Source organism: Phocoena phocoena, chromosome 1 (assembly GCF_963924675.1).
Source record: "Phocoena phocoena chromosome 1, mPhoPho1.1, whole genome shotgun sequence".
In the NCBI taxonomy this organism is placed as follows: domain Eukaryota; kingdom Metazoa; phylum Chordata; class Mammalia; order Artiodactyla; family Phocoenidae; genus Phocoena; species Phocoena phocoena.
The window spans coordinates 7,921,563-7,946,207 of NC_089219.1; the positions used below are offsets into that span (position 1 = coordinate 7,921,563).

The window sequence follows — 24,645 nt, forward strand, 5'->3', positions numbered from 1 at the left end:
TTTTGCACCAGCTGAGCTTGATCTATGGGAACTACTCAGGAGCATGGCAAGAAGCTGCAAACGTGTTCTTCTACCTCTCTCTCCCCAGAAGCTTTCACAAGGAAGCTGGGAGAAATTTTTTGTCAGTCCTATTTTCCACTATGGTTTATGTCTCTCCTTTCTGAGTCCCTTTCATAAAAAAAGGTAGAAACTAATGTATGAGTACTAAGTACTAGACACAAGTCCCACTGGCTTCATTTAACCCTAGAGCTACCCTGTGAGATCTTTGTCATTCTTGTTTCACACATGAGGAAACTCTGAGATTCGATAACTTGCCCCAATTGCACAGTTAGAAAGAAATGGAACTGGAGCCCGCTAAGGCCAGCGTTGACACCAAAACCCATTGCTTTTCCCTCTCCAGCAAGCAGCTTCCAAGAAAAACACTCCAGATCATTTGAGAAGCCATCTGATGTGATTTCTGGGACAACGTACTATCCGGCCAGTGAGGCTGTCTCCCAATCCCAGGTTTTATTGAGAGGGACTTGGAGAGCATCCAATCCATCCCACAAGGTACTTCTAGTGTCTGTCACTATGTGACTCAGCAGGTCGCGGCTCCCTGAGCCCCAATTTCCTCATCCCTAAAATATGAGTTGGGCTAGATCAGTGGCTCTCAAACCTGGTTGATCTCAGGACCCCTTTACACGCTTAAAAATTATTGAGGACCCAGCTTTTGTTTATGTGAGTTATGTCTATGATTATTTACCATTTTAAAAGTTAAAACAGAAACTTTGGAATAACAGTTTCCCAAAACAAAAGGAAATGCAGCGAGATGAGTGGAATTGTTTGACAATTTTGTAAATCTCTCTAATGTCCTACAGCTTAAGACAGCTGGATTCTCTTATCTGCTACATTTGATCTGTTCCGTATCACATGTGATGTAGTCTCTGGAAAACTCCACTGTACTCTTGTGAGAGAAGGAGAGTGAAGAAGGCAAATAATGTCTTACTGGTACCATGGAAATAGCTTTGTCTCCACTTCCCCTGCAGGGGCTTCCAGAGGTCCTGACCACCCCCTTTTTTTAAAAAAAAAAAAAATTATTTATTTTTGGCTGCGTTGGGTCTTCGTTGCTGTGTGCGGGTTTTCTCTAGTTGCGGTGAGGGTGGGTTATTCTTCGTTGCAGTGGGCGGGCTTCTCACTGCAATGGCTTCTGTTGTTGCGGAGCACAGGCTCTAGGTGCGCAGGCTCAGTAGTTGTGGCATGCGGGCTCGGGAGTTGTGGCTCAAAGGCTCTAGAGCGCAGGCTCAGTAGTTGTAGCACACGGGTTTAGTTGCTCTGCATCATGTGGGATCTTCCAGGACCAGGGCTCGAACCCGTGTCCCCTGCATTGGCAGGTGGATTCTTAACCACTGCGCCACCAGGGAAGCCCCCTGACCACCCTTTGAGAATTGTTTCCTCCAGCACTCAGAATCACCTGGGGGGGTCCTGATAAAATGCACATCTGGCCTATCCCAGACCTGTGGTATCAGAATTCACATTTAATAAGCCTCCTTGCACACTGGAGTTTGGGGACACCAGGGTGGGAGAGCTCCAAGATTCCTGCCAGCCTGGTTCATCCAAAGCTACTGAGTGCCCTGTTTTGGTAGAGTTGGGATTAAGGCCCAGGTCTCAGTGCAGGGCTCGCGGTGGCAGTCAGCTCCTGCTCTCTGGCTTGCCTGGCTTATCAGTTCACATCTCCCTACTCACTTTCCCATTCAGGGAAGTGCTGAGGGCAGCTGGGCACCTCGCTTACAGCTTTAAAATAAATATTAGGCTTGCTTACAGCTATACATTTCTGCATACAGCAGACGCAAGAGAAGTGAAGGACGGAACCCATGGGGCAGGGACCTCCCTTGCCCACAGGAGGAAGTTCTGTGCTAAGCTTGCCCCCCACCCCCTCCACCCCAGGTATCTGTGCAGTGAGTCATCCACAGCTCATGAGTGTCGGGCCAGGCAATGGGAGTATAAAAAAGAAAAAAACTATACCCTCAGGAGTGTAAGGTCTGGCTGGTGCAAAACAGGCAAATGTGGAAGCAACTCAAGGAAAAGAACAAATTGCATAAAGAATGTCTCTAGTGGAGAAACCCTAATGTAGAATACTTACATACTAGATAAAGTGGACTGTGACATCGCTTTTAAATTTCAGAGTAAGATTCCACAATTGCACTTAAAAAATATTGTGATTTAATTAACACACAAAAAACCTGGCTATAGTGGGACATTTGCTTACATGGAAGTTATAACAGAACCTGTTAAAACCTATGTTACATAGTAACCTGTGCAGTTGGTGCGATGGAAATAGCCTTGGCCTTGAATCGGTCACAACTGGGCCACTAACTAGCCATTAACTAGCTGCAGTGACTCTAGTAATGTAACATGTGTTGAGCACTTACTATGTGCAAGGCACTGTTAGGTGACATGAAGCATTCACAGAAGCAAAAAGCCTAAAACGCACTGGAGGAGCTAAGCCTTGTTCACAAGCATCTGCACTGGAGGCGGCAGGGTTCAGGGCTGACAGTTAAGATGCCTCGTGCACTGTGGACCGTGCACGTGGGAGATGCGTACTTAATGCCCTGGACCGCCATTCACCAGCACGTCGCCTCTGGTTCCTCAGCTGTACGGGAAGGGGTTCAGTGACACGACCTCCAAAGCCGGGCCCCATCGCCCCCAGCAAGGACATTCCCTGCCTGCTCTCTCTGCGCCTGTTCCTCCACCTGCAAAAAGGTGTCCCACACAAGGTCGTGGTGAGAAGCAACATTTCCTGGCACCCATCACACGTGCCCACGGACAAGAATACACCTCGGACCCTGCCCGGGTGGGTCAATTTCACGCGTCAACCCCAGAGTGCACCGCAGCGACGGGAGGAAAGAGTGATGGACCCTTGGACAACAGGCGGTCAAGTGCCCGCTACATTAGAAAGCGCGGCCCGACGTGAGCCACCACCCTTCCGCACCGAGCCGCGGAGCACAGCTCAGGCCCTACGCGTCCTTTGCCCCGAGCCAGAGCCCGGCCCCCGCCGCCTTTCCCCTAGTCCCGCGCCTGCGCCACGCCCCCCGCGCTCTCTGGGGAGATGGCATCGATGTGCTCGGCGCTCTCCTGAGCCAGCCCTAGGGGTGGGCGGGCCCATTTGCCTCAGGTGGTCTAACAGGCGCCGGGGCGGACCAATGGCGTGGCCACATGGCTCCGCCCCTTCCTTGCGATTGGCCGGCGCTGGAAAGCCGCGGCCTGGGCCTCGGGAGGCGAGCTGGAGAAGAGTTCAGTCCTGGTCGTCCGCGCTGCGGCTCGCTGCTCGCCGGATCTCCTCGGTCCAGCCCGCTCTGCCGCCGCCGTCGCCGCCGCCGCCGCCGCCATGGCCCAGTGAGTGGCCGCCCGCGGGCGGCCGGGGAACTTTCCGAGGGCCGACGCGGAGGCCGGAGTCGCCCCAGACGTCGCCTCGCCCCGGGGGTCTTCTGAGCCCGGCCTCGTGGCGCCCGGAGCCCCGGCCCTCCAGGGAGCCGCCAGACCCCGAGCCAGCCCCGCGGCCTCGCCTTTTCTCGGACCCAGCCCCTCTGCCCCTCGCGGCGGCGCAGGCGGATCCGGTTCCTAGGAAGGGCGCGAGGGGAGGGGACAGGCGTGGCCGCGGGAAGCCCGGGCTGCTGGACGGTCCGGCTGTGGGAGACGGGAGGCCTGGAACGAGTCGTCAGCAGCTCGGATAGAGCGCAGAAGGGGCTTAGTGCCGTGGACCCCCTCCTGCGGGCCTGTTTGGTTGGCCCAGGAGAACATGAGGACCCGTTAAGTGGCAGAGCGGGGTGGCCCGCCTCGAGTTTCACGGAAGGCTGCAAGCCCGGGGTCTAAAGTGCAAAAGGGAGGAGGGGGTTAGAGGAAAGTTAAGACGAGTTATCAATCACAGCAAAAGCTAGGAAGCTCAGGGTCCCTGACTTGGAATGAATTAAGTGCAGCTGACGGTTTCCTTTGTTCCTTTCCCCGTCTTTTAGAGCGGATATCGCGCTGATTGGACTGGCTGTGATGGGCCAGAACTTAATTTTGAACATGAACGACCACGGCTTTGTGGTAAGTTAGGAGGGGCACACTCTTCCCTTACGGGTTCTTGTTGCCTTAGTCTGAGTGCTGGTGACCGTTCTGATTCCGAAGAACCCATATAACGTGGAGCATGGTTCTCTTTATATGTGCCCTGTTGCTGCTTAGGACATTTTTGCAAGAGATCGAGAAGCACCACTTTGCCTGTGGGTGTGGGAGGGGCAGCTCCACAGTTCTCTGAGGAAGGAGAGTCCTGCTCAATGTATCTGCAGGTTCTGTCAGTTCTGCAGCCTTGAATAAACCTGTCGGTATCCTACGGAGGAGAAGTCCCGCTGGGAGTATAGATTTCTGACTTTATTGCCTGATGGGATCTGGTGAAACGTTCCGGTGTGAATACTAAACTGGCTTAAGTTACAGGATTATCAGTGACAGAAGATAACAGTCTGGAACTAGCTTGTTGCAGATTTGAGTCCTAACCAAATAGCGACAGACTCTTATCTAGCCTGTTAAGTTTTGGGCAGTTGACATTTGCCTATATTCAGTTCTTTGCCTTTTCATCCTATTAAAATTAACTTTATGGGGATCAGTCAGCACTTGAGTGGGAAAAAGGTAGAATCAGGGTCCTACCTCCCCAAAACCTTGGGCTGCATAGACATTCCATTGTCACTTGGTCCTCAGTCTGAAGGTCTCGTATGTCCCAGATCTCCTGATCAGGCCTTTTGTCCTTCTAGGTCTGTGCTTTTAATAGGACAGTCTCCAAAGTTGATGAGTTCTTGGCCAATGAGGCGAAGGGCACCAAGGTGGTTGGTGCTCACTCCTTGGAGGAGATGGTCTCCAAGCTGAAGAAGCCTCGGCGGATCATTCTGCTTGTGAAGGCTGGTCAGGCCGTCGATGATTTCATTACAAAACTGGTGAGGCCAGCTCTCTCCCCGCTGCTACTCGTGTGACAGAACGTCTCTCGTTCCCTTCCTTTAGCTATTTCACTTTTTTTTTTTTTGGCCGTGTCGGGTCTCTCCCATTCTGGCGCGCGGGCTATAGAGTGTGCAGGCTTAGTTGCCTCGCGGTATGTGGGATCTTAGCTCTCCGACCAGGGATCGAACCCACATCCCCTGCATTGGAAGGCGGAGTCTTAATCACTGGATCCCCAGAGGAGTCCCTCACTTCTTTTTGCTTAAGAAATTTTGTCCCTTTTCAATTTTTGGATATGATCTGCTCAGTTCTGACAAAATGTTGCTTAAAAGTCTCAGTGTTGGTTAACTTGACTGGCACCAATTAAGTAAAAACATACCCTCAAGTGGTAATAATTCTTAGTATATAAAATTCTGAGGACAACAAGAGACACGTCCATAAGAATTCATTATCAACCAGAATAGAAACAGTAGTAATCTCAGTGAGCTCTATCTTTGATATTCAAATAAAAACTTATAGTTTTGATTGGGTATTATGAATGTTTAGTGCTAGTCACTATTAAACCTTACTGTCCAAATTTAGAAATAGACTTCATTTTTCTCAGTATTCCTATAAAGCAACAATTCTCAAATTGTTGTATCATTTAATATAAATGACAAGAGATCCCCCTAGGGAGTCCTAGCAAATGTATCTTTTTTTGGAAGAAGAAAGTAGGCACCTGGGTGGTGCTGGCCGTGCTGTGGTAGGTGGCTGCCTCTGTGCAGTTCTGGTCCCTGATCATCAGCTGGGGGAGCGTTTGCGTCACAGAGGTGCTGACCTTGGTTCTTTGACACATTGTAGTCTGACCCCTTATTTAGGCTTTCCGCCACCTCAGGGCCAGGGGATAGTGGACCCATTTGTTCGTGGTCACCGCCATCTGTACTCTCCCCAGCTTGTTCTCACCGGAAGCCTGATGGCCACTCCTCCACTGGGGTGTCTGTGGGAGAGGAGGGGCCGAAGGGACAGCTGCCTTTTCCCCAGGGAGCGTGCCCGGCACCTTCTGGTCAAAGCGCTGTTGCTGTAAGCTTCTGGGGGGACGCCTCTAGGGCCCCTTTCCTCAACATACCTCTGGGGGAAGATCACACTGTATTAACCAGGAGGATTGCCCTCACCATCAGTAAACGGAAACAACCTCATTGCCAGTGCCCTGCAAAGACATTTTTCATCGTCACCAAGAACTTTATTGAACAACGTATTCATTAATCGAAAGAACTTTTTGGCCAACCCCATCGATACTGAAAAACAGTTCTACAGTACAGTATCAGCTCTGAAAAAACCAAGGCATTAGCCATTTGGAAGAAATGTTTTGTTGTGAGAAGTGTTGTAACAATAAACAAAGGAAAGGGATGAACATTCCTTTCCCAGAGGAGTAATGTTACCAGTGGGGTTGTTTCTACAGGGAGAGGAATTTGTAACTAGTATGCTACCGTTAAAAAAAAAAAAAAGACCTAGAAAGGAAGAACATTGTGATAAAGGACACACCAGACTTTGTGTAGTAAGAGGCCAAAATGCCTATGGTCAGCTACAGACAGAATGGACTGAGAAATGGTAGAGTACTCTTCAGCATAGGACAGTGTTAAGTAATGTTACCTGGAGCCTTGTTGGGGGAGACTGAATAATGAACACAGTACTAAAGCCAGCCTGACTGGTGTGGCGTTGGAAGATACGCTTGTTCAAGGCTTGATCTCTTGCTGCCATCTCCAAGTGGTGGTGATCAAATTGTTTATTCATACACAAAACCATTTGTTATTTACTGGACCCCTACTCTGTTCTAGGCAGAGATTTTATAGGTCTTTTAGAGCTAATCCAATCTGGGAATAAATATCAGGCAGGTGGTACACATTGGAAACACAGAATTTTCCAAGTAGGTTTTGTTCGTTGTAAAAATCTTAGTTAAAAAGGATTATTTCGGTTGTAGAGAGTTCTGACTGGGTTTGCTAGCCCTGAGCTTTTAAATAGGGTCTAGCTCTAGCCCCAGAGAGGACTGTTGAAGATTAAATAATATATGTATACTTTCAGACAGGGTTTATTTGGGATAAATTCTTGTTTGCTTTAATTGGTCAAGGTATGTTTATTTTTGTCTTTTATTTTTTTGGTCCGCCTTAATGCTGGTGTCTGGTTACAGGTACCCTTGTTGGACACTGGTGACATCATCATCGATGGAGGAAATTCTGAATATAGGGATACCACGGTAAGCATTTTTCAGTCCACATTCTTCCAGGTTCTGAGAACATTCTAGAAAAGTACCAGCACTGCACCTGTGACAGAAGAGTAGATGTCTTTCTGTGGTGCTCTTTTGGGATTGGCCATTAAGACATACCTGATGGATGAGGTTCTCATTAGTCACACACGTAACTGAAAAGAATGACTGCTGCTTAGATACGGCAGGCTGGGCGTTTATGCTTAATCTTCCCTTCCTGTCCTGCCACTCCATGATACATCAGTGTGCAATGTGGGTGAGCACCACTGTGCTGATGGTCTCGTGTACAAGGTCATTTCCTGTAAAACGAGAATGTATGTTTAGCTTTATTATTTCCCTTTGAGGACAGGGTAGCCATATTAAACTTCCATGGATTTTTTTTTTTAATTCCCAAACAGAGGGGATTAGTAAGTCAGAAAGGGGATTAAATTTCCTGAATGACTAGGTTATTAGTGGATCCTTGGGTCATTTAAATCAAATGTGGGATCTCCATACCTGTCTTGTACCTCTTCTCATTCAGTGGGAGAAACTGATTTTAGGGAAGCATGACGAAATTCTTTTTCTCTCATGTAGAGACGGTGTCAAGACCTCAAGGCCAAGGGAATCTTGTTTGTGGGGAGTGGAGTTAGTGGTGGAGAGGATGGGGCCCGGTATGGCCCATCACTTATGCCAGGAGGAAACAAAGAGGCTTGGTGAGTACCAAAGGCACCACCCTTGCGTCGACACAGGGAGCCTGAACCTTGAGAACGGGTGAGCCGTGAGCAGTTCTGCCACCCGATCTCCTCTGTGCAGTCTGAGTGTTGGAGATGGGAGATGCTGGAAATATTTCTTTTATGTATACATTTTTTTGCTTTGACATAACGCGTGTGCCTGTTCCTCCTTTCCTTTTTTCTTCTGTTATTTCCTCTAGCACCAATAATGGAAGTTCTAAGTAGGCTTCAAGGGTTCAGAGGCTTTAATGAGGCAGCTCAGATAATGTCCTGTGCACTGTCTGGACTTAGGAGTAGGGTCTGCCTCTTCAACTCATATATGGTGTATTTAATCACTGTGAGTAGTGGCAAAATCAGACAGGGCCTCTTTCGTCGCAGGGAATGAGGTGGAAAATTTTTATTTGACTGGGGAAAAAAGGAATTTTACACTGCTCACTGTGTTGTGTCTAAGAGGAAGGGTTGGCCGCAGAAGGGGGGGGGATGCTTTGGTGATGATGTAGCAGGAGGGCTGTATAAGGCATAGGCTGTGGGTGATGAGCGGGATAGAGGATTAAAATGAAAAGATGCAAGTAATTAATTATACATAATGTAGACTGAAGGAAACACCGCTGTTGAGACTGCAGGAAGAGAGAAAGCCAGATAGAGGATGATAGAGAGATGGAGCAGAAGAGAAAGAAATAGAAAAGGAAGGATCCTTGTGAGGGAGACGTGGGAAGGCAATGCGCTTTTCCGAGTGAGTTTGGTTTCCGAATATTCTAGACTTATATTAGGCATTAAAGTAAGGAGTGATCAAACCTAATCCCCAAAGGTGAGGGGTTGACTGGGGAAGATTAGTCTTTTAATTACCTCCCTAATGATTAAGTCTGGGGATTCTCTTCAGTATGTTAAAGTCTAGAAATAAAGGCCTTCCTGCTTCTCAAAAACTTAAAAATATTTATTTTGGGGTACCGCTAAGTGGGCTGTTACAAATGCAGACAATACACATGAAGAAGTCTGCTATACAGAGGTGCTCTAGTTCTCATTAATACATTTTCTCACACTGACCTGTTAGAAGCAGAAATGGTACTTTTACCTGAAACAATCAGTCAAAGTTCAGGGAAGCTCTAAAAGCTTAAGATGTAGCTACCCCAGCCCCCTCCTCCTGAGCGTTCACTTTGCAGCCCTGTCAAGTTTTGTGTCTTTACCAAAACCCTTTTGTGAAGGCTTTATTGGTCAAAAGTGAGGAGAACAGTAGGGAACAGTGTCAGGAGTTACTCTGTGTGCCTCGGGGAGGCGGGGAAGGAATGAAGAACAGTTGCTTTTTCTCTGGATGATAAGGAATGTAGCTCTTGGAAACGCTGCATGGTTCTTTCTGTCCAGAGTCCTGCTCTGCTCGATAACATACGTCCAGACTGATAGAAGCAGTCGCTACAGGAACGGCTTGGAATCACAGCTTCTTCTGATAGTGCAATAGAAATGTCTTCTGGGGCTTTGCTGACCCTCTTACCCAGCCTTTTTGTCTCCTGTCTCAAATCAGATAGTCCGCAGCATCTGACTGATTTACCTTGAGGACTTAGCTTATTCATTACTTTTTTGTGGGCACTTCCACCGACTGCTAGAAAGGAAACAATTGGCGGGCGGTGGGGAGTCCTTGAGAATTTCGTGGAGACCCAGGCCCCTTGTCAGCAGCTGAACCACCCACTTCCTTCCTACAGGCCCCACATCAAGGCCATCTTCCAGGGCATCGCCGCAAAAGTGGGGACTGGAGAACCCTGCTGTGACTGGGTACGTTGTGGGCCCCCCTGAAGCCAGTTGGCGCCACGGGCATTGACATGACCAGGTGCAGAGCAAGGATCACCATGGTCCCAGCAGTTTGCTTTGTGACATAAGCTCCTCAATGTTTACGTCGCTAGCACAGACAATGCCGAAAATGCATCAATTGTACATGTCCTTGTATCTTAATTGGAGGTTGATATTAAAAGCAGCCCTTGTCAATTCATCTAAAATATGGATTCCTTAAAAAAGGAACATGAAGGGCTTCCCTGGTGGTGCAGTGGTTGAGAGTCCACCTGCTGATTCAGGGGACGCGGGTTCGTGCCCCGGTCTGGGAAGATCCCATGTGCTGCGGAGCGGCTGGGCCCGTGAGCCATGGCCACTGAGCCTGCGTGTCCGGAGCCTGTGCTCTGCAACGGGAGAGGCCACAACAGTGAGAGTCCCGCGTACCACAAAAAAAAAAAAAAAAAAAAAAAAAAAAGGAACAGGAATGATGAGGTGAAGTAAGATTTTCTTCGTCATGTTACTTCATGGCTAAAGAGAGGATGTCAAGGGAGTTGCCTGGTGGTCCAGTGGTTAGGACTCTGCACTCTCACCGCCGTGGCCTGGGTTCAATCCCTGCTTGAGGAACTAAGATCCCGCAAGCCGCATGGCGTGGCCAAAAAAAACCCAAAGAGAACAAGAAAGAAAGAATGTCAAGGGGGTAGGGGAGGAAAAGAAAAGAGAGAGAGAATGTCAGAATCAAAAGTGGAGTTTGCTCCCTGGGGTAGGTATTCTGTGCTTAGAACAGAGTAAGCTGCAGCTCTTCGCCCTCACTGAATGTGAAGGAGGCCAAGGCAAATTCTTTCCTTCCCTATATTTTGTGTTGCTGGTAAAATAAATTTTATCCCTTGTTACAGCCTTAGTCCATCCCATGGATGAAAAAAAAAACACTAGGCAGGGGAGACCTGAGTTGTCTTTCTGGCTCTCCATTGACTAGCGGTGTGACATTAGGCAAGTCATTTTCTTCCATGGGCTTCAGTTTTCTCACCTGTCAAATATGGGGGTTGGACTGGATGACCTCCAAGTTCTCTTTAGCTCCTGATCCCCTTGAATTTTATCCTATGTGCCATTTTTATGATGTTAGTTTTGCTTTATATGAGATAAAAGGTAGAGAAGCAATGAGGACTTGGGCCCATGGGGGATGAGGGGAGTCCTCCCCCCAGGCCTGACAGTGCCTGGTGACTAAGCCGCTCCTTACATTTGAACCAGTGGTCACTGAGTTCAGTCAGAACCTGCTTAGCGCTGAGAGACACTGGTGCTGTGATTTAGAAGCCTGAGTAATTTTGTCACTAGTGTGAAGGATTGGGAAGGGAGCTTTTGTTCCTTGACAATACACTGCTGCAGTAAAAAAACAAAAAAGTACAGTGACAGTAACTTCTTTTTAGATACATTTAGGACATAAATCATGAGGAAATTAACAGTACTTGCCTGTGTATCTTGATCAACTCCTGTTGACTTCCCATAACCCCAAGCCTTACTCTTAGGTTACTGAAAAGAAAAAGCTGGTATAGATACTAAAAGCAGGCACCCCTTAGCTCAGTTTTGAAGTTACAGGAAGGAAGGGGTGAAGCAAGGTATTATTGGCCATGTTACTTCATGGCCAAAGAAAGTGTCAAAATCAGAAAGGGGGAACTTCCTTGGTGGCACAGTGGTTAGGAGTCTGCCTGCCGGTGCAGGGGGACATGGGTTCGAGTCCTGGCCCGGGAAGATCCCACATGGCGCAGAGCAGCTAAGCCTGTGTGCCACAGCTACTGAGCCTGTGCTCTAGAGCTCGTGAGCCACAACTACTGAAGCCCGCGCGCCTAGAGCCCGTGCTCCGCAGCAATAGAAGCCACCGCAATGAGAAGCCCGTGCACCACAGTGAAGAGTAGCCCCCGCTCACCGCAACTAGAGAAAGCCCGCGCACAGCAACGAGGAGCCAACACAGCCAAAATAAATTAAAAAAAAAAAAATCAGAAAGGGTAGGCCAGCGATGGAAACATAGACAGAGGAAGTCTATGTCAGGGTGGCAGTGTGACAGCATCCACCCCAGCAGTGCTGCCAGTACTGGTCCACCGGCAGGCATATCCCTGTCATGGTGACGGGAGTGTCTGACTGCAGAACTCTCCTTGTTCTGACTCCTTGCCTTCCAACCAGTTTTCAGATAATCTGGCTTCCGAAGTAGCTTGTCCACAGGGACAGGATGTGTTGATCAGACTAATAACACTTGTAACCATTAAGATACATAGTTAAATTTCTCATCATAAATTTACAGACTGGTATTCTGATTTTATACATCTTGCCAGCTTTATTAGAAATCAGTACCTTGTCAGTTTTGGGACCCTGGCAAGAACACATTTCTGGGCTTACAAGGGCAGACCTTGCATCTGAGGTCATTTTATCTCTTGGTGGCCATTACAACTACAGTACATTTATATATTGTTTAAAGTACAAGTGACTTAATTAGCTTCTTTTCACCTGCGGTTGCTAGAAAAATAACCAGGGAAAAGAAGACTCCTTTTACTTGTGGGAGGGGGCTGGGGAGTGGGGAGTTACTTTTAATAACAATGAGAAAGAATGGAAAATGTAGGCTAAAGACCTGTGGGTACTTCACAGTGAATTTGGGGATTTTGAAAAACCTTTAAAGGAATGAATTTGGAGTTAGTTTACAATAGCATCGTGCTGGATTGAAGCTTGTGTTGAGTTGTTATATGATGATTCTTCTTTTGAAAATACTGTAAATATTTGTTCGTATTTGTTACTTTTTTGTATGGGGAGGGAGTCTTGCCAAAGAACTGGATGTGGACTTCTCTGGTGTATTTCCTGGCTCCCTGAAGACCTCTTGGCGCTTGTGGCTCTAACAGGTTGGGGACGAGGGGGCAGGACACTTTGTGAAGATGGTGCACAACGGGATAGAGTACGGAGACATGCAGCTCATCTGCGAGGCCTACCACCTGATGAAAGACGTCCTGGGCATGGAGCACAAGGAGATGGCAAAGGTGAGTCCTGGGCCCTGGGTGGGGGGAGCGCTGCTCAGGTGAGAAGGCTTTGCTGGTGACGATAAGTCCTTCCTCATTCTTTTTCCCTTGGTCATTCTGGTGGCCTGGATGGACTCAGCCTAATCTAAGGGAAGCTCTCAGTAACAGGACCATAAAATTTGATAGCCGGTCACTAAGCCAGAAGTTCCCAGAGACTCTTGGTGTAATCCTCTCTCCCACTCAGGGACCCTGCCTGTGTGTCAGGCCTGTGTCACTTAATTGCCTGGCCTCGTTTGATCCTCCGTTGGTCCCATGTGGGAGGTGCAGCAGAAGCTCGCTTTTCTGATCCAGGTGGGACTGGCTGTTAGGCAGCTATTCAAAAAAAGGTAGTCAAAGTTGGGAAACGTAGCATTGCCCCCAACATTTTATTATGAAAATGTTCAAACATACAACAAAATTGAAAGAATTGGACAGTGATCAGTTACATACACACAACCTAGATTCTACCATTAACATTTTACTCTGCTTACTTTGTCGAATATTGTCCATCCGTCTATTAGTTTTATCTTTTTTAAAAATACACTTCAAAGTAAACTGCAGACATTTGTACTGTTTTCTGTAAATACTGCAGCATCATTAACTAGGCAAACATGTAACTGAAAATATAGGAAGGTGCGTTCAGTCACCCATCATTTCATGGAGAGCCAGGTCCTTTACGTGTGGCTCTGCTGATTAGCATTCTAATCAACTTTCTTATCTAGAGTTTGTAGTTTCAGTTATTTCAAGTGGAACATGATTTAAAGACACTTTCGAGGCACACAGTGCAGAATCCTTCCAGATTTTTTATATTCTTTTCCCTCCTAATTTTAAAATTTGTGTTGGGAATTCCCTGGTTGTCCAGTGGTTAGGACTCTGCACTCTCACTGCCAAGGGCCTGGGTTCAACCCCTGGTTGGGGAACTAAGATCCCACAAGCCATGCAGTGTGGCCAAAAAAAAAAAAAAAAACTGCGTCATCCCCACTTATTTTGTTCCACTAACTTGCCTTTATTGTTCTTTCCAAAACAGTTTGACTTAGTTTTCATAGAAACATTGCTTTTCTTTTTGTGTTCATATTTAATTGGTTTATATAATATGAGTGCCAGGCACTGTTTTATGTTGGGGATATATTAGTGGAAAAAACAAAGTCCCTGCCCTCATGGCCCTTGGAAAGATAGACAGTAATGACTGAATATATAAAACTTGTTCGTGATCACTATTATAAAGAAAAGTAAATGGGAGGAAGAGGCTGCTCTAGATCGGGTGATCAAGGAAAGTGACTGTACGAAAACCCAAGCGAGGTGAGGGGACACCTGGCTCTGAGGAAAGCACTGGCCTGGTGACCAGAAAATCAGCATGAACAGGTTGAAATCAGAAGCAGCTGACTGTTGGTTAGCATAAAACTCAGCTGGTGGCAGAAGTGTTCGGGTGTCCTGTAGAGGAGCCTGGTAGCCTCAGGGGTTGAGCAGGTTGTGAGCATCGGTCAATATTTACATGGGAAAGGGATGAATCAGTTAAGGGAGCATCTCCGGTACAATCCTAGGTTCTCCCACATTGTTTTCTTTCACATCCTGCACACAGGCCTTTGAGGAATGGAATAAGACAGAGCTGGACTCATTCCTGATTGAGATCACAGCCAATATTCTCAGGTTCCAAGATACTGATGGCAAACACCTGCTGCCAAAGATCAGGGACAGCGCGGGGCAGAAGGGCACCGGGAAGTGGACCGCCATCTCTGCCCTGGAGTACGGCGTCCCCGTCACGCTCATCGGTAACGCTCAGCTTTGGATTGAACCTTTTCATCTCACTGTTTTGACCCTGGTGTCTTTCTGGCAACTAAGAGTTACCAGATCTCTCAGAGAATCTGTTCAACCCTAGTCGGCTTTCCGAGTGTGGTCTGCTCTTTCTGCCCTTGAATAAGTTGACAGTGTGAGAGAGGCTGAAGCTGCTTTTGAATCTCTTCTTGTAATCCTTCTGTCAAGAATGTGAGCTTTGAGATAAATTCAAAAGTTACTAACTGTCTTAGCCAGTTTGACTTTGGGGATCGTTTTAACATTAGTGATTAAATTATAGTCAATGACCTAAGATCTTTCTAATAGGGAAGCTAACTGTAATGGAATTTTTCATACAAAAGTTCACAGAATAATAAAAGTTTATGTATTCAACATTTATTACTATTTTGCTGAGGTTTTTTTCTCAGATATTTGAGGAATAAAATATTACCTAAGCATTTCCAGTCCTTTAATATTCTTTTCCTAAGTTCCCTCCCCTTTTTCTTTTAGAAGAAAACTACTGTCCTGAAGTGAGTGTATATCCTTCCCATCCATGTTTTTTATCTTGTCTTAATGAGCTAAGCATCAAACTCAAAAAGTTGTAGAGAGAAGGAAATAATAAAAGCAGAAATAAAACAAAAATGATAAGGGCATTAACAAAACTACATGATGGTTCTTTAAGAATAAGATAGATACGTTCTGTCAAGATTGGAAAAGGAGAGTGGAGGCTCCTGGTCTGCTTAATGAAGGCTGATCTTTGCTCCTGGCAGAATGGTTCCCCCTGCAGTAATAAAACAAGTTTTCTTGTTGGCTCTTCCAGACATAGGTTGCCTTTCCCTCTCTAGTCTCCTCCTGCCTTTGGTTTCCTGTTAATTATGCCTGACTGTGTTTACAGTGGACTGGGTAGTTGCAGGCACAGTAAGGAGGGAAGCGGTTTGCTTAGTGCAGCTCTACAGAGAAGGAAGTTGACTGCTTTTTAGCTAATCTGAGTGCTACCCTGGGCGGGGGCCGAAGGGGACAGTAACTGGGAGCAGTTTATTCATCACTGCCTCAAAAAGAGTCCTACTCTCTTGTTGCGGAGACTTTGTACCCTACCTTCCAGCTGATGGTAGTCAGGCTTCCTCCCTGGCTGCGTGCCATTCTTGTTTGTTGAACTGATGGGGAAATGAGTCTTCCAGCTAATCTTTAGGTAACCCCCGGAGGGTTACGCCACACTCGCCTCTTCCTGCTTTTTGTCTTCTGAAGCTTCCGCCTAAGAATGCTAAGTCATCCTGTGTGTGCACTGCAGGCGCCCAGAGAGCTGGGCAAGGACAAGGACAGGGAGACACCTGCTCTCAAGTTTATGGCCAGAACCCTCTCCTCAGAAATAAAGTCCTCTGTTAGTTCCCAAAGGTTTTACTTCATTCTGTCTGTTGGGGGAAAAAATGGTTAATTAATTATATAAAGTGTCAACTGGGCAAGCATTTATAAGTGATAATTTTTAAGATACTAATATCTTAATATTAAAATACCATATTGGGGACTTCCCTGGCGGTCCAGTGGTTAAGAATCCGCCTTCCAGTACAGGGACGCGGGTCCGAGCCCTGGTCGGGGAACTAAGATCCCACATGCTGCACAGCACAGCCCCCCTCCCCAAAATATTGAAATATTTTTTATTCAAATGAAGTCAAATTGTGAAACTGTAATGGTGACCATGGACATAGCAAAAACTAAACCGTAAGAATTAGAAAATGGAGTTTTTTGAAAGGAGAAGTCTCAGTGTACTCGTTTCAAAGTGATGAGTATTAGTGCTTCAAAAGAAAAGAAATGAAGTCTTTGGTGACCATTTATAAATTAAAGTCCTCGCAAATGAAACTGAAATTTTACTGGAGGACCAACACTGAGTAATTCTTAATGATGGTGGTTTTGCTCTTCGTTTTTGCCCCATAAAATTCCCCTTTGAAGTTCATGGTGATCTTTGAGGTTGAATACGTATATTTATGTTGGAGACTGACTTGGAGTTTTCATTTTCAAATTAACTGTTAGAGCTTTTTATGAAAGTTCTTTCTGATGCAGGTTAGCTTTGCGGCCGAAGGTTGAGACTTTGCGCTCGTGGTAAAACTGGAAATCGTGCTGCATTGCTCTTTTCCTTCATCTTCTCTGGCTCGTGTGCGCTCCTCCTCGGGTTCTGCCTGTGAGTTGTGGTGACTTGTTATCTCCCCCTCCCCCCACGTAGGAGAAGCGGTCTTTGCTCGATGCTTATCATCTCTGAAGGATGAGAGGATTCAAGCCGGCCAAAAGCTGAAGGGGCCTCAAAAGGTCCAGTTCGAAGGAGATAAGAAATCATTCCTGGAGGACATTCGAAAGGTGGGGTGCCGCCTCGCAGTGGCAGCGGGGATGGGACTGGTGGGGAGAAGACCCCGAGGCCATGGGGAGGACGTGGGGTCTGTCCAGCCTTGCCCGTTGATCTGATATGCAGCCTTTCCTAAACCCTGTCCTCGTTAGAGCTGCACTGCGGTGGCGGGCGGGGGCGGGGGGGGGGGGAGGGGATTAGGCAGCTGTGGGCCAGCCGCAGTTCTGATGAGTCTTTGTGCCCTCCTTTAGGCCCTCTATGCTTCCAAGATCATCTCTTATGCTCAGGGCTTTATGCTGCTAAGACAGGCAGCCACTGAATTTGGCTGGACCCTCAACTATGGTGGCATTGCCCTGATGTGGAGGGGGGGCTGCATCATCAGGAGGTGAGTGGTCGGGGGACCTGCCACCTGCCGTGCGGGAGCGCTGTGGTCTCAGGGCGCTCTCGGGGACGGTTTCCCTGGAACTGGTACAGTGAGTCCTCTCGCTGGGACGCTGGCAACCAGGCAGGTTTAGGTGCCACATCTCACTTTCTTCCTGCACGTCAGTTATTCTAACTCGAGTGTCCATCCTACCCCATCTAAAGTAGTTCTTTGAGCACGGTTGGCCCTTGGCCCTCACCTCTCGGGACCTGGGCTGTCTGTATTCACGGCACGTACAGCGAGCTGGTGGGGATGGGGGGACAGGTGCCTTCATACCTCGCGAGGGTATCTGTCAGCTTCCAACTTACTTGCCCTGCTTTCTGCCAGGTGTTCAGCCTGCTAGTTAAGATTCATTGATTTTTTTCCCTCTTGATTATTTCAGTGTATTCCTAGGAAAGATAAAAGATGCATTTGATCGAAACCCAGGACTTCAGAACCTACTACTAGATGACTTCTTTAAGTCAGCTGTGGAAAACTGCCAGGTATGTAGCCCAGAGCTGGGTAGTACGGGAATTCTGTCTTAGTGAGTTTTGCTCTGGGGGGTCTGCTTTTTCATTTATGCATGAAAATCTGTTGTCTTTTCTGTGAGCTAATCACTAGTCTTTGGCTTTACTTTTTTGCTCAGGACTCCTGGCGGCGGGCAGTCAGTACTGGTGTCCAGACAGGCATTCCCATGCCCTGCTTCACCACTGCTCTTTCCTTCTACGATGGATACAGACATGAGATGCTGCCAGCCAACCTAATCCAGGTGAGCTTTTGGAGTAGGCGATGGACATGCACCTGGGTGGTGCCTAGGGTCACGTGCCTGCGTCTGTCCCATAACCAATAACCCATTTCTTGTTTGCTAGGCTCAGCGCGATTACTTCGGGGCTCACACCTATGAACTCTCGAACAAGCCAGGACAGTTTATCCACACCAACTGGACAGGCCACGGTGGCAGCGTGTCCTCGTCTTCATACAATGCCTGATGAGATTCTGTTACGCGCCACGACTCCACAGACCGGTACATTCCACTTGCCACACAGCACTGCTTACATGGCCCTTTGCCCTACTTTCTGCTCAGATCTTTGAAAATAAAGTGTCGTAAGAGACTCCTGAAGAGTCAACCCGAGTTTATTTGTAAAGTAGATCTGTGAGAACCATCACGTCCTCTGCCCTGGCCTCTTGGGATGGAGCAGAAATTGAGCGTGTGCGCGACCTCGAGAGCCAGCTCCCTGAGGCGGTGTTTCCTGCGTGTCCCCCATGGGTTAGGGAGACAGAGCTCTTCTCACGTAGGTGGGAAAGGTTTTTGTGGAATTTGATCAAACTGGAGTCTTTGTATCATGCAGCTGAATTCCTTTTTGCCTTTATTTAATAAAAATTTAAAAAAAAAAAGAAAAATCATATTTATGCTTCTCCAGATTCTTAAATATTCTCACCTTATCCACACTGAGCCATATCCTCATTGGTAGAACGATGTGCACCCGGTTTCATTACATTTGAATTAGTTTATTTCCTTCCTTTATTTAGCCTTCTTAAATATTTTCCTCTTTGTTTTCTTTAAAAAAAAAAAGAAAAGACCTCAATAATAGTACCAGGAACAGCAAAGTTAGGTAATGATTAACTCTGGAGGGAAGGGTGAGGAGAGGTAGTCAAGGGGTGGGTCTACAGACTTTTGACTTTGGACAAATTATTTAATCTATCTGGCCTCAGTCTTCTCATTTGTAAAATGGGGATAATCATCGTACCTGCCTCCTTAAGGTTATTTTGAAGATTCACCTAGTATAAACAGACCGACACTTGACAAATAATAAGCACCTACTAAGTGGTAATTATTATTATTACCACTTCAGGTGTGCCTGTCCCTGAAGCAGTGGCATTTCTGAGAGTTAGAAACCAAATGTTACTTCTCAGCACTCACTGGTGAATTCACTTTGGAAACCGGCCCTCAAAAAGTTCCTGGCAGGGCTCCTCTGTGTGCTCAAGTAACGACAGACAGATCTTAACTGAATACACTACCACCATAACCCCTTCACCACCACCCTGCCAGGAGGTGGATCTTGGGAAAAAAAGGCAGATTCTGAGTCAGCCGGTCTGGGGTGGGGCCCCACATTCTGTATTTCTAACGAGCAACCAGGTGAGGCCATTATTGGCACAGTCAGGGCAAAATAAACGGAAGCTCCTTTATCGCTAAAAGAATATAACCGTCCTTTGCCTAGGTCCTTGACGGAGTTTTTTTTTACTATATATACGATTTCATGCCTTTGGAACTTTACATCCCGTGACTTATTTGAAAAATTAATGTCTGCCACACAGTGAATACTATTTAAGGTTGACTATTACCTACTTCCTGCTGAAGGGGAGGTGGTCAAACAATTCTGAAAGTGGATAGAGGTGGCCACGGACGGGTTCTGCCCCCAGCCAGGTCCTGTCCAGCCTAACTGCCACAGGGACAGTCTGGTGGCCATTCCAGCAAAGGGCCTCCCTTGGCAGAGACTGTGGGCCTATTATCTTTCTGCTTTCTTTCTGCTTCCATTTGAGACACAGTGGAGTTAAGACATATGGATCAGGCAAGGGAGCAGACAGGACCTCTCAGCAGAGGCTTTAGGCAGGGGGTTTACAGGTGTTACATTTCTTTGAGGCAGATGTGGAGCCATCTTTTTAGGAGGGGTAGAGAGACCATCAGGATGTATATACTATGTTTAGTATGTATGTTAGCACAGACATGTTCGCTGTTTAGTAATAGATATGCTGTTCCAGTAACAAACCACCGCAAACTCAGTGGTGTGATATAACCACCATTTTTCTCACCATCATTCTCCTAATTCTGAGGGTCAGGAAGTTGGTACAGGAGCGACAGCTTGTCTCTGTTCCACAATGTCTTGGAGCCTCAGCTAAGACTTGAAAGTTGGGGGTGAGTCCATGGCTGGGATCACTTGGAGGTGTCTGTCTCCTTCATTCATTGGGCGCTTGATGCTGGCTGGGACCTCAGCTAGGGCTACCAGCTGGAAAGGTGCACGGCGGCCTCACCACGTGGCCTTAGCCTAGGCAAACTTCTTATTTGGTGGCCCAGGGCTTCAAAGGGGAGTGTTCCAGCTAACAAAATGGATACCACATTGCCTTTTAAGACCTAGCCATGGATGTGACACGGCATTATTTCCGCCACATTATATCAGTTACAGGGGAGTCATAAGCTCTCTAAATTCAAGGGAAGGAGTATGAGGCTTTACCTCTTGATGGCAGAGTGGCAAAATTCTAGAAGAGCATGTGGGTCAGGAGATTTTTTTTTTTCCTCCCAAATATAATCTGCCACGTATGCTTCCCTAGAAAAGGACAATTTGTTACATGGGGAAGTTGGGAACTCTGGCCCTATTTGGGGGTTTTCCTGAGGGCCTCATACAGTATTTATGGAATATATAAGAATATAATAATAGCTAACAGAGTGTGTGCCAGGCACTTTTTTTTTTTAATTTATTTTATTTTTTTCTTTTTTGGCCGCGTTGGGTCTTTGTTGCTTGCTGCACGCGGGCTTTTCTCTAGTTGCAGCAAGCAGGGGCTACGCTTCGTTGCAGTGCGCGGGCTTCTCTGTGTGGTGGCACGGGCTCTAGACGCGTGGGCTCCGTAGTGCGGTGCACAGGTTTAGCTGCTCCGTGGCACATGGGATCTTCCTGGACCAGGGATCAAACCCGTGTCCCCTACATTGGCAGGCGGATTCTTAACCACTGTGCCACCAGAGAAGCTCCCAGGCACTGTTTTTTGTTGTTGTTGTTTTTGCGGTACGCGGGCTTCTCACTGTTGTGGCCTCTCCCGTTGCGGAGCACAGGCTCCGGACGTGCAGGCTCAGCGGCCATGGCTCACGGGCCCAGCCGCTCCGCGGCATGTGGGATCTTCCCGGACCGGGGCACGAACCCGTGTCCCCTGCATCGGCAGGCGGACTCTCAACCACTGTGCCACCAGGGAAGCCCCCAGGCACTATTTTAAGTTTACTCATTTAATACAACAGCCTCTGAAGTAGGTACTACCATTATCCCCAATTTACAGATGAAGCCCAAGGATGTGAAGTAACTTGTCCAAGATCACATAGCTCCTGCAGAATTGAAAATTGAGCCCCAGCAATCTGGTGCCAGAATCCATGCACTTAATCATCAGACTATCTTACTACTCAATGTGTACGATGCATTACTCATTGGCAGATGTACTGTACACCTACTATGCGCCAAGCACCGTGCTGGGAACCATTTGTTTAGTGGTGAGAGAATTTGAAAGTCTTGACCTCATGAGCTCCTAGAATACATATAACAGCCGATGGAGATGGAGTTCTGAATCAGCATTTTACAATGCAAATTTAGGGAAAATAAATGATTAAACATTTATGGTACCCTATTTAATGCAGCTGGAAGGGGCTCAGGAAACCTGCAGTGTCCTTGCCTTATTTATGGTGAGGGCAGTGGGACGAGAGAAGAGGATAAGACTGTGGACTCAGAAGCCAGGCTGCTCATAATCAAATCTGGGCTCTACCACCTCCTAGCAGTTCAACCTCTGACAAAGTCCTTTCACCTCTGGGATACTCTTCCCTCATATGTAAAATGGGGGTAACAGCACCCACCTCCGAGGGCAGGGCACCTAGGGCACAGCCAGGAGCAAGTCAGCGCTCAGTGTTAACCAAGGAGCAAGAGGGCCTTCTCGGCACAATGCTGACGCCTAGTGGCCAGTTTACATGCCAGCTCTTCATCCTGTGAAAATAGTCCCAACCAATCACAGTTGACCCTTGAAAAAGAGGTGGGTGGGTAGGGGTGCTGATCCCCACTTTCCCCCTCCTGCAGTTGAAAATCTGCGTATAATTTATAGTGGGCCCTCCAAGTGTGTGGTTTGGCACACAAAGATTCGACCCACCGCGGATCGTGTAGTGCTGTATAGCATTTAGTACTGAGAAAAACCCTTGTGCAAGTGGACCCGTGCACTTCAAACCCGTGTTGTTCAGAAGGTCAGTGTACGTCCATTTTCTGTAACGTAATACCTCAGCCCTGGACCTCTCTATTCAGATCCTAAAGGGTTAGGGTATTCTGCACGTGTCACTGGAATAATGCTCTTTCAGCCTGGGAAGCAGCTGCTTTGAAGTGAGATACCTTGCAAGGTAAAAAGCACAGGCGCTGCCTGGGAAATAATTGTTACTGCTTCTTGAACACTTATGTGAGGCAATTTAAACCTCACAACTGCTCTGCGAGGCTGGTCCTATGATTCCCCACTTTATAAATGAGGGAACTGAGTCTTGGAGGGGCTCTGACTTGCTCAGGGTCACCAAGCTTGTGAGAGGGGCTGGGCTCTGAACCCAAGGCCTGGTCTGAGGGCTGGAGTTCGTTTAAAAATGCAGAATACAGGGCTTCCCTGGTGGCGCAGTGGTTAAGAACCCGCCTGCCAATGCAGGAGACACGGGTTCGAGCCCTGGTCCGGGAAGATAACACATGCCGCGGAGCAACTAAGCCCGTGTGCCACAACTGCTGAGCCTGCGCTCTAAAACCTGCGAGCCACAACTACTGAAGCCCGTGTGCCACAACTACTGAAGCCCGCGCACGCCCATAGCCCATGCTCTGCAACAGAAGCCCATGCACTGCGACGAAGAGTAGGCCCCACACACCGCAACTAGAGAAAGCCCGCGTGCAGCAATGAAGACCAGCATAGCCAAAAAATAAATGCAGAATACAGAAATATATAAAGTGAAAAATTTGAGTGCCTTTATCTGCCTTCTCTTCAACCCATTGCTCAGAATTTAACTGTATTTGTCATGTATCCTCGCAGCTCTTTTTCTATTCCTTTCAAATATCCCACATCCCCATATAGATGCATATGCTCTTTTCTTTAAAAAAAAAAACCAAAAATAAAATTGTTCTGTATATACTAGTCTGCAAGTTGTTTTCTTTCACGGAACGTCCTAGAGGGCCTCATTCTATAAATTGGCATTTAAATGCCTTAGAGTTCAGTGTTTCCAAGAACCCTTCATAAATCATTCTGAAGAATAAAAACCTTAGATTGTGCAATGAACCACTCCCTAATAACTTTGCATGTTGAACCTCTGCCTCCTCAGCCCCCAGCAGTTCGGCGTCAGCTGAGATGTGGGGTAGCTGCGGGGTCAGGAGTCAAAAGGCACTCCTGTGTGATTCTTCGCCTGCAGTCTCTCTCTCCTTTATCCCTGACTTCCACCAGAGAGGTAGTAAGAGGGAGGGTGCCTGTATATTCTTCCAATTAAGCACAAATAAACTCTGAGCATCCTTCTTTTCTTTGGTAGTTTCATTCATCAGGAAAGCCAGATGATTTTAACATGCAGGGAGAAGGTGCTGGAATAGAGGAAAAGACTGGCATGTGATAAGGCCTCTAGGGGCTCTCAACGTGAGTTAAAAATAAACACAGCACTAAACTGTGAAAGAAGTGTGAGGAGGTCCAAAAATACGATTTTCCTCTTGATGACTGCGATAAGGCTTTAGAAAATACACAGGTTTCCCCCTTCCTGAAAGTTCACGTTCCACCACTCTGCTTTTATGAAAGCCCTGCGTTAGTACCTGCTTTTGCTAACTGAAAGAAATCCAAAGAGAATTTTAATTTTTACGAGAAAAAAGCCGTTGCCATACGAATGTAGAACTTCATAAAAGTGCAGTGGCTTAGTGCAAACTTTCAAAAGCAGGGGATACCTGTACATATATCTAAGTCAAATTTCTTTTAAAAAATCGGGGGGCCTCTACTTTGTCAGGACTCACGGAGATGCTGAGAGTCAGATGCTCAACAAACATTCAGTGAACACCCACCGTGCACCCGGCTCTGGGGCTCTCACTGGAGCTCAGCGAGCTGGGCACTCAGGTCTGCATCTCACAACTGATTCCAACACAGTACATTCTGTTTGTTTTTTTTACAATGCATTCTTTCAACTTTGATTCAGTAAGTGTTTACTATGTGCCAGGCCAACAGTGTGCTAGAGCCAGTTCCTACAGTGAGAGTTGATTTCTCAATTTTCAGGACTACTGAAAACCAGAAACAAACACAGCCATTATTAAGAATTAAGTTCCATAAATTTGGGCTTAAATAAATTGTATTAAAAACAAAGGTAGTGGGGCTTCCCTGGTGGCGCAGTGGTTGAGAGTCCGCCTGCCGATGCAGGGGACACAGGTTCGTGCCCCGGCTGGGCCCATGAGCCATGGCCGCTGGGCCTGTGCGTCCATTGCACATTTTTCTATCATCTACGTTCTTGACGTTATTTCCACCTATTGTGTCTGACTGGTGGGTGTGCAGCATCTCTTCTCTGTGTGAGACCGTGCCCCACAGGGTTATCAGAAATCCTTGAGTGTGTCCTACTGAACAGCAGATAAGGGAACCGGCTGTTAGAAACCCCTCTGCTTGCAGCCTCCTTTACTGATGAAGCCTGCTTATTTGTTTGTTTTTCCATTCTCTAACTGCATCCCCTCCAAGCTTCACAT

The 24,645-nt window shown here is 47.2% G+C and overlaps 1 protein-coding gene across 2 annotated transcripts; it reads left to right on the forward strand.

Moving 5' to 3' along the window:
- Window positions 1-3,364: 3,364 nt before the first annotated feature.
- On the forward strand, window positions 3,365-18,571 carry PGD (phosphogluconate dehydrogenase). 2 transcript variants are annotated; one of them, XM_065888147.1, is made up of 13 exons: window positions 3,365-3,372; window positions 3,990-4,065; window positions 4,764-4,943; window positions 7,106-7,171; window positions 7,754-7,872; window positions 9,585-9,654; window positions 12,528-12,662; window positions 14,260-14,449; window positions 16,666-16,796; window positions 17,034-17,167; window positions 17,586-17,685; window positions 17,829-17,951; window positions 18,052-18,571. In XM_065888147.1, the coding sequence occupies exons 1-13, from the start codon at window positions 3,365-3,367 to the stop codon at window positions 18,169-18,171; spliced, it is 1,452 nt and encodes a 483-aa protein (XP_065744219.1). In that variant the 3' UTR covers window positions 18,172-18,571. The 2 variants fall into 2 exon arrangements, with proteins under 2 accessions (XP_065744219.1, XP_065744224.1); XM_065888152.1 differs by lacking the exon at window positions 7,106-7,171 and having other exon boundaries at window positions 18,052-18,233.
- Window positions 18,572-24,645: the final 6,074 nt, after the last annotated feature.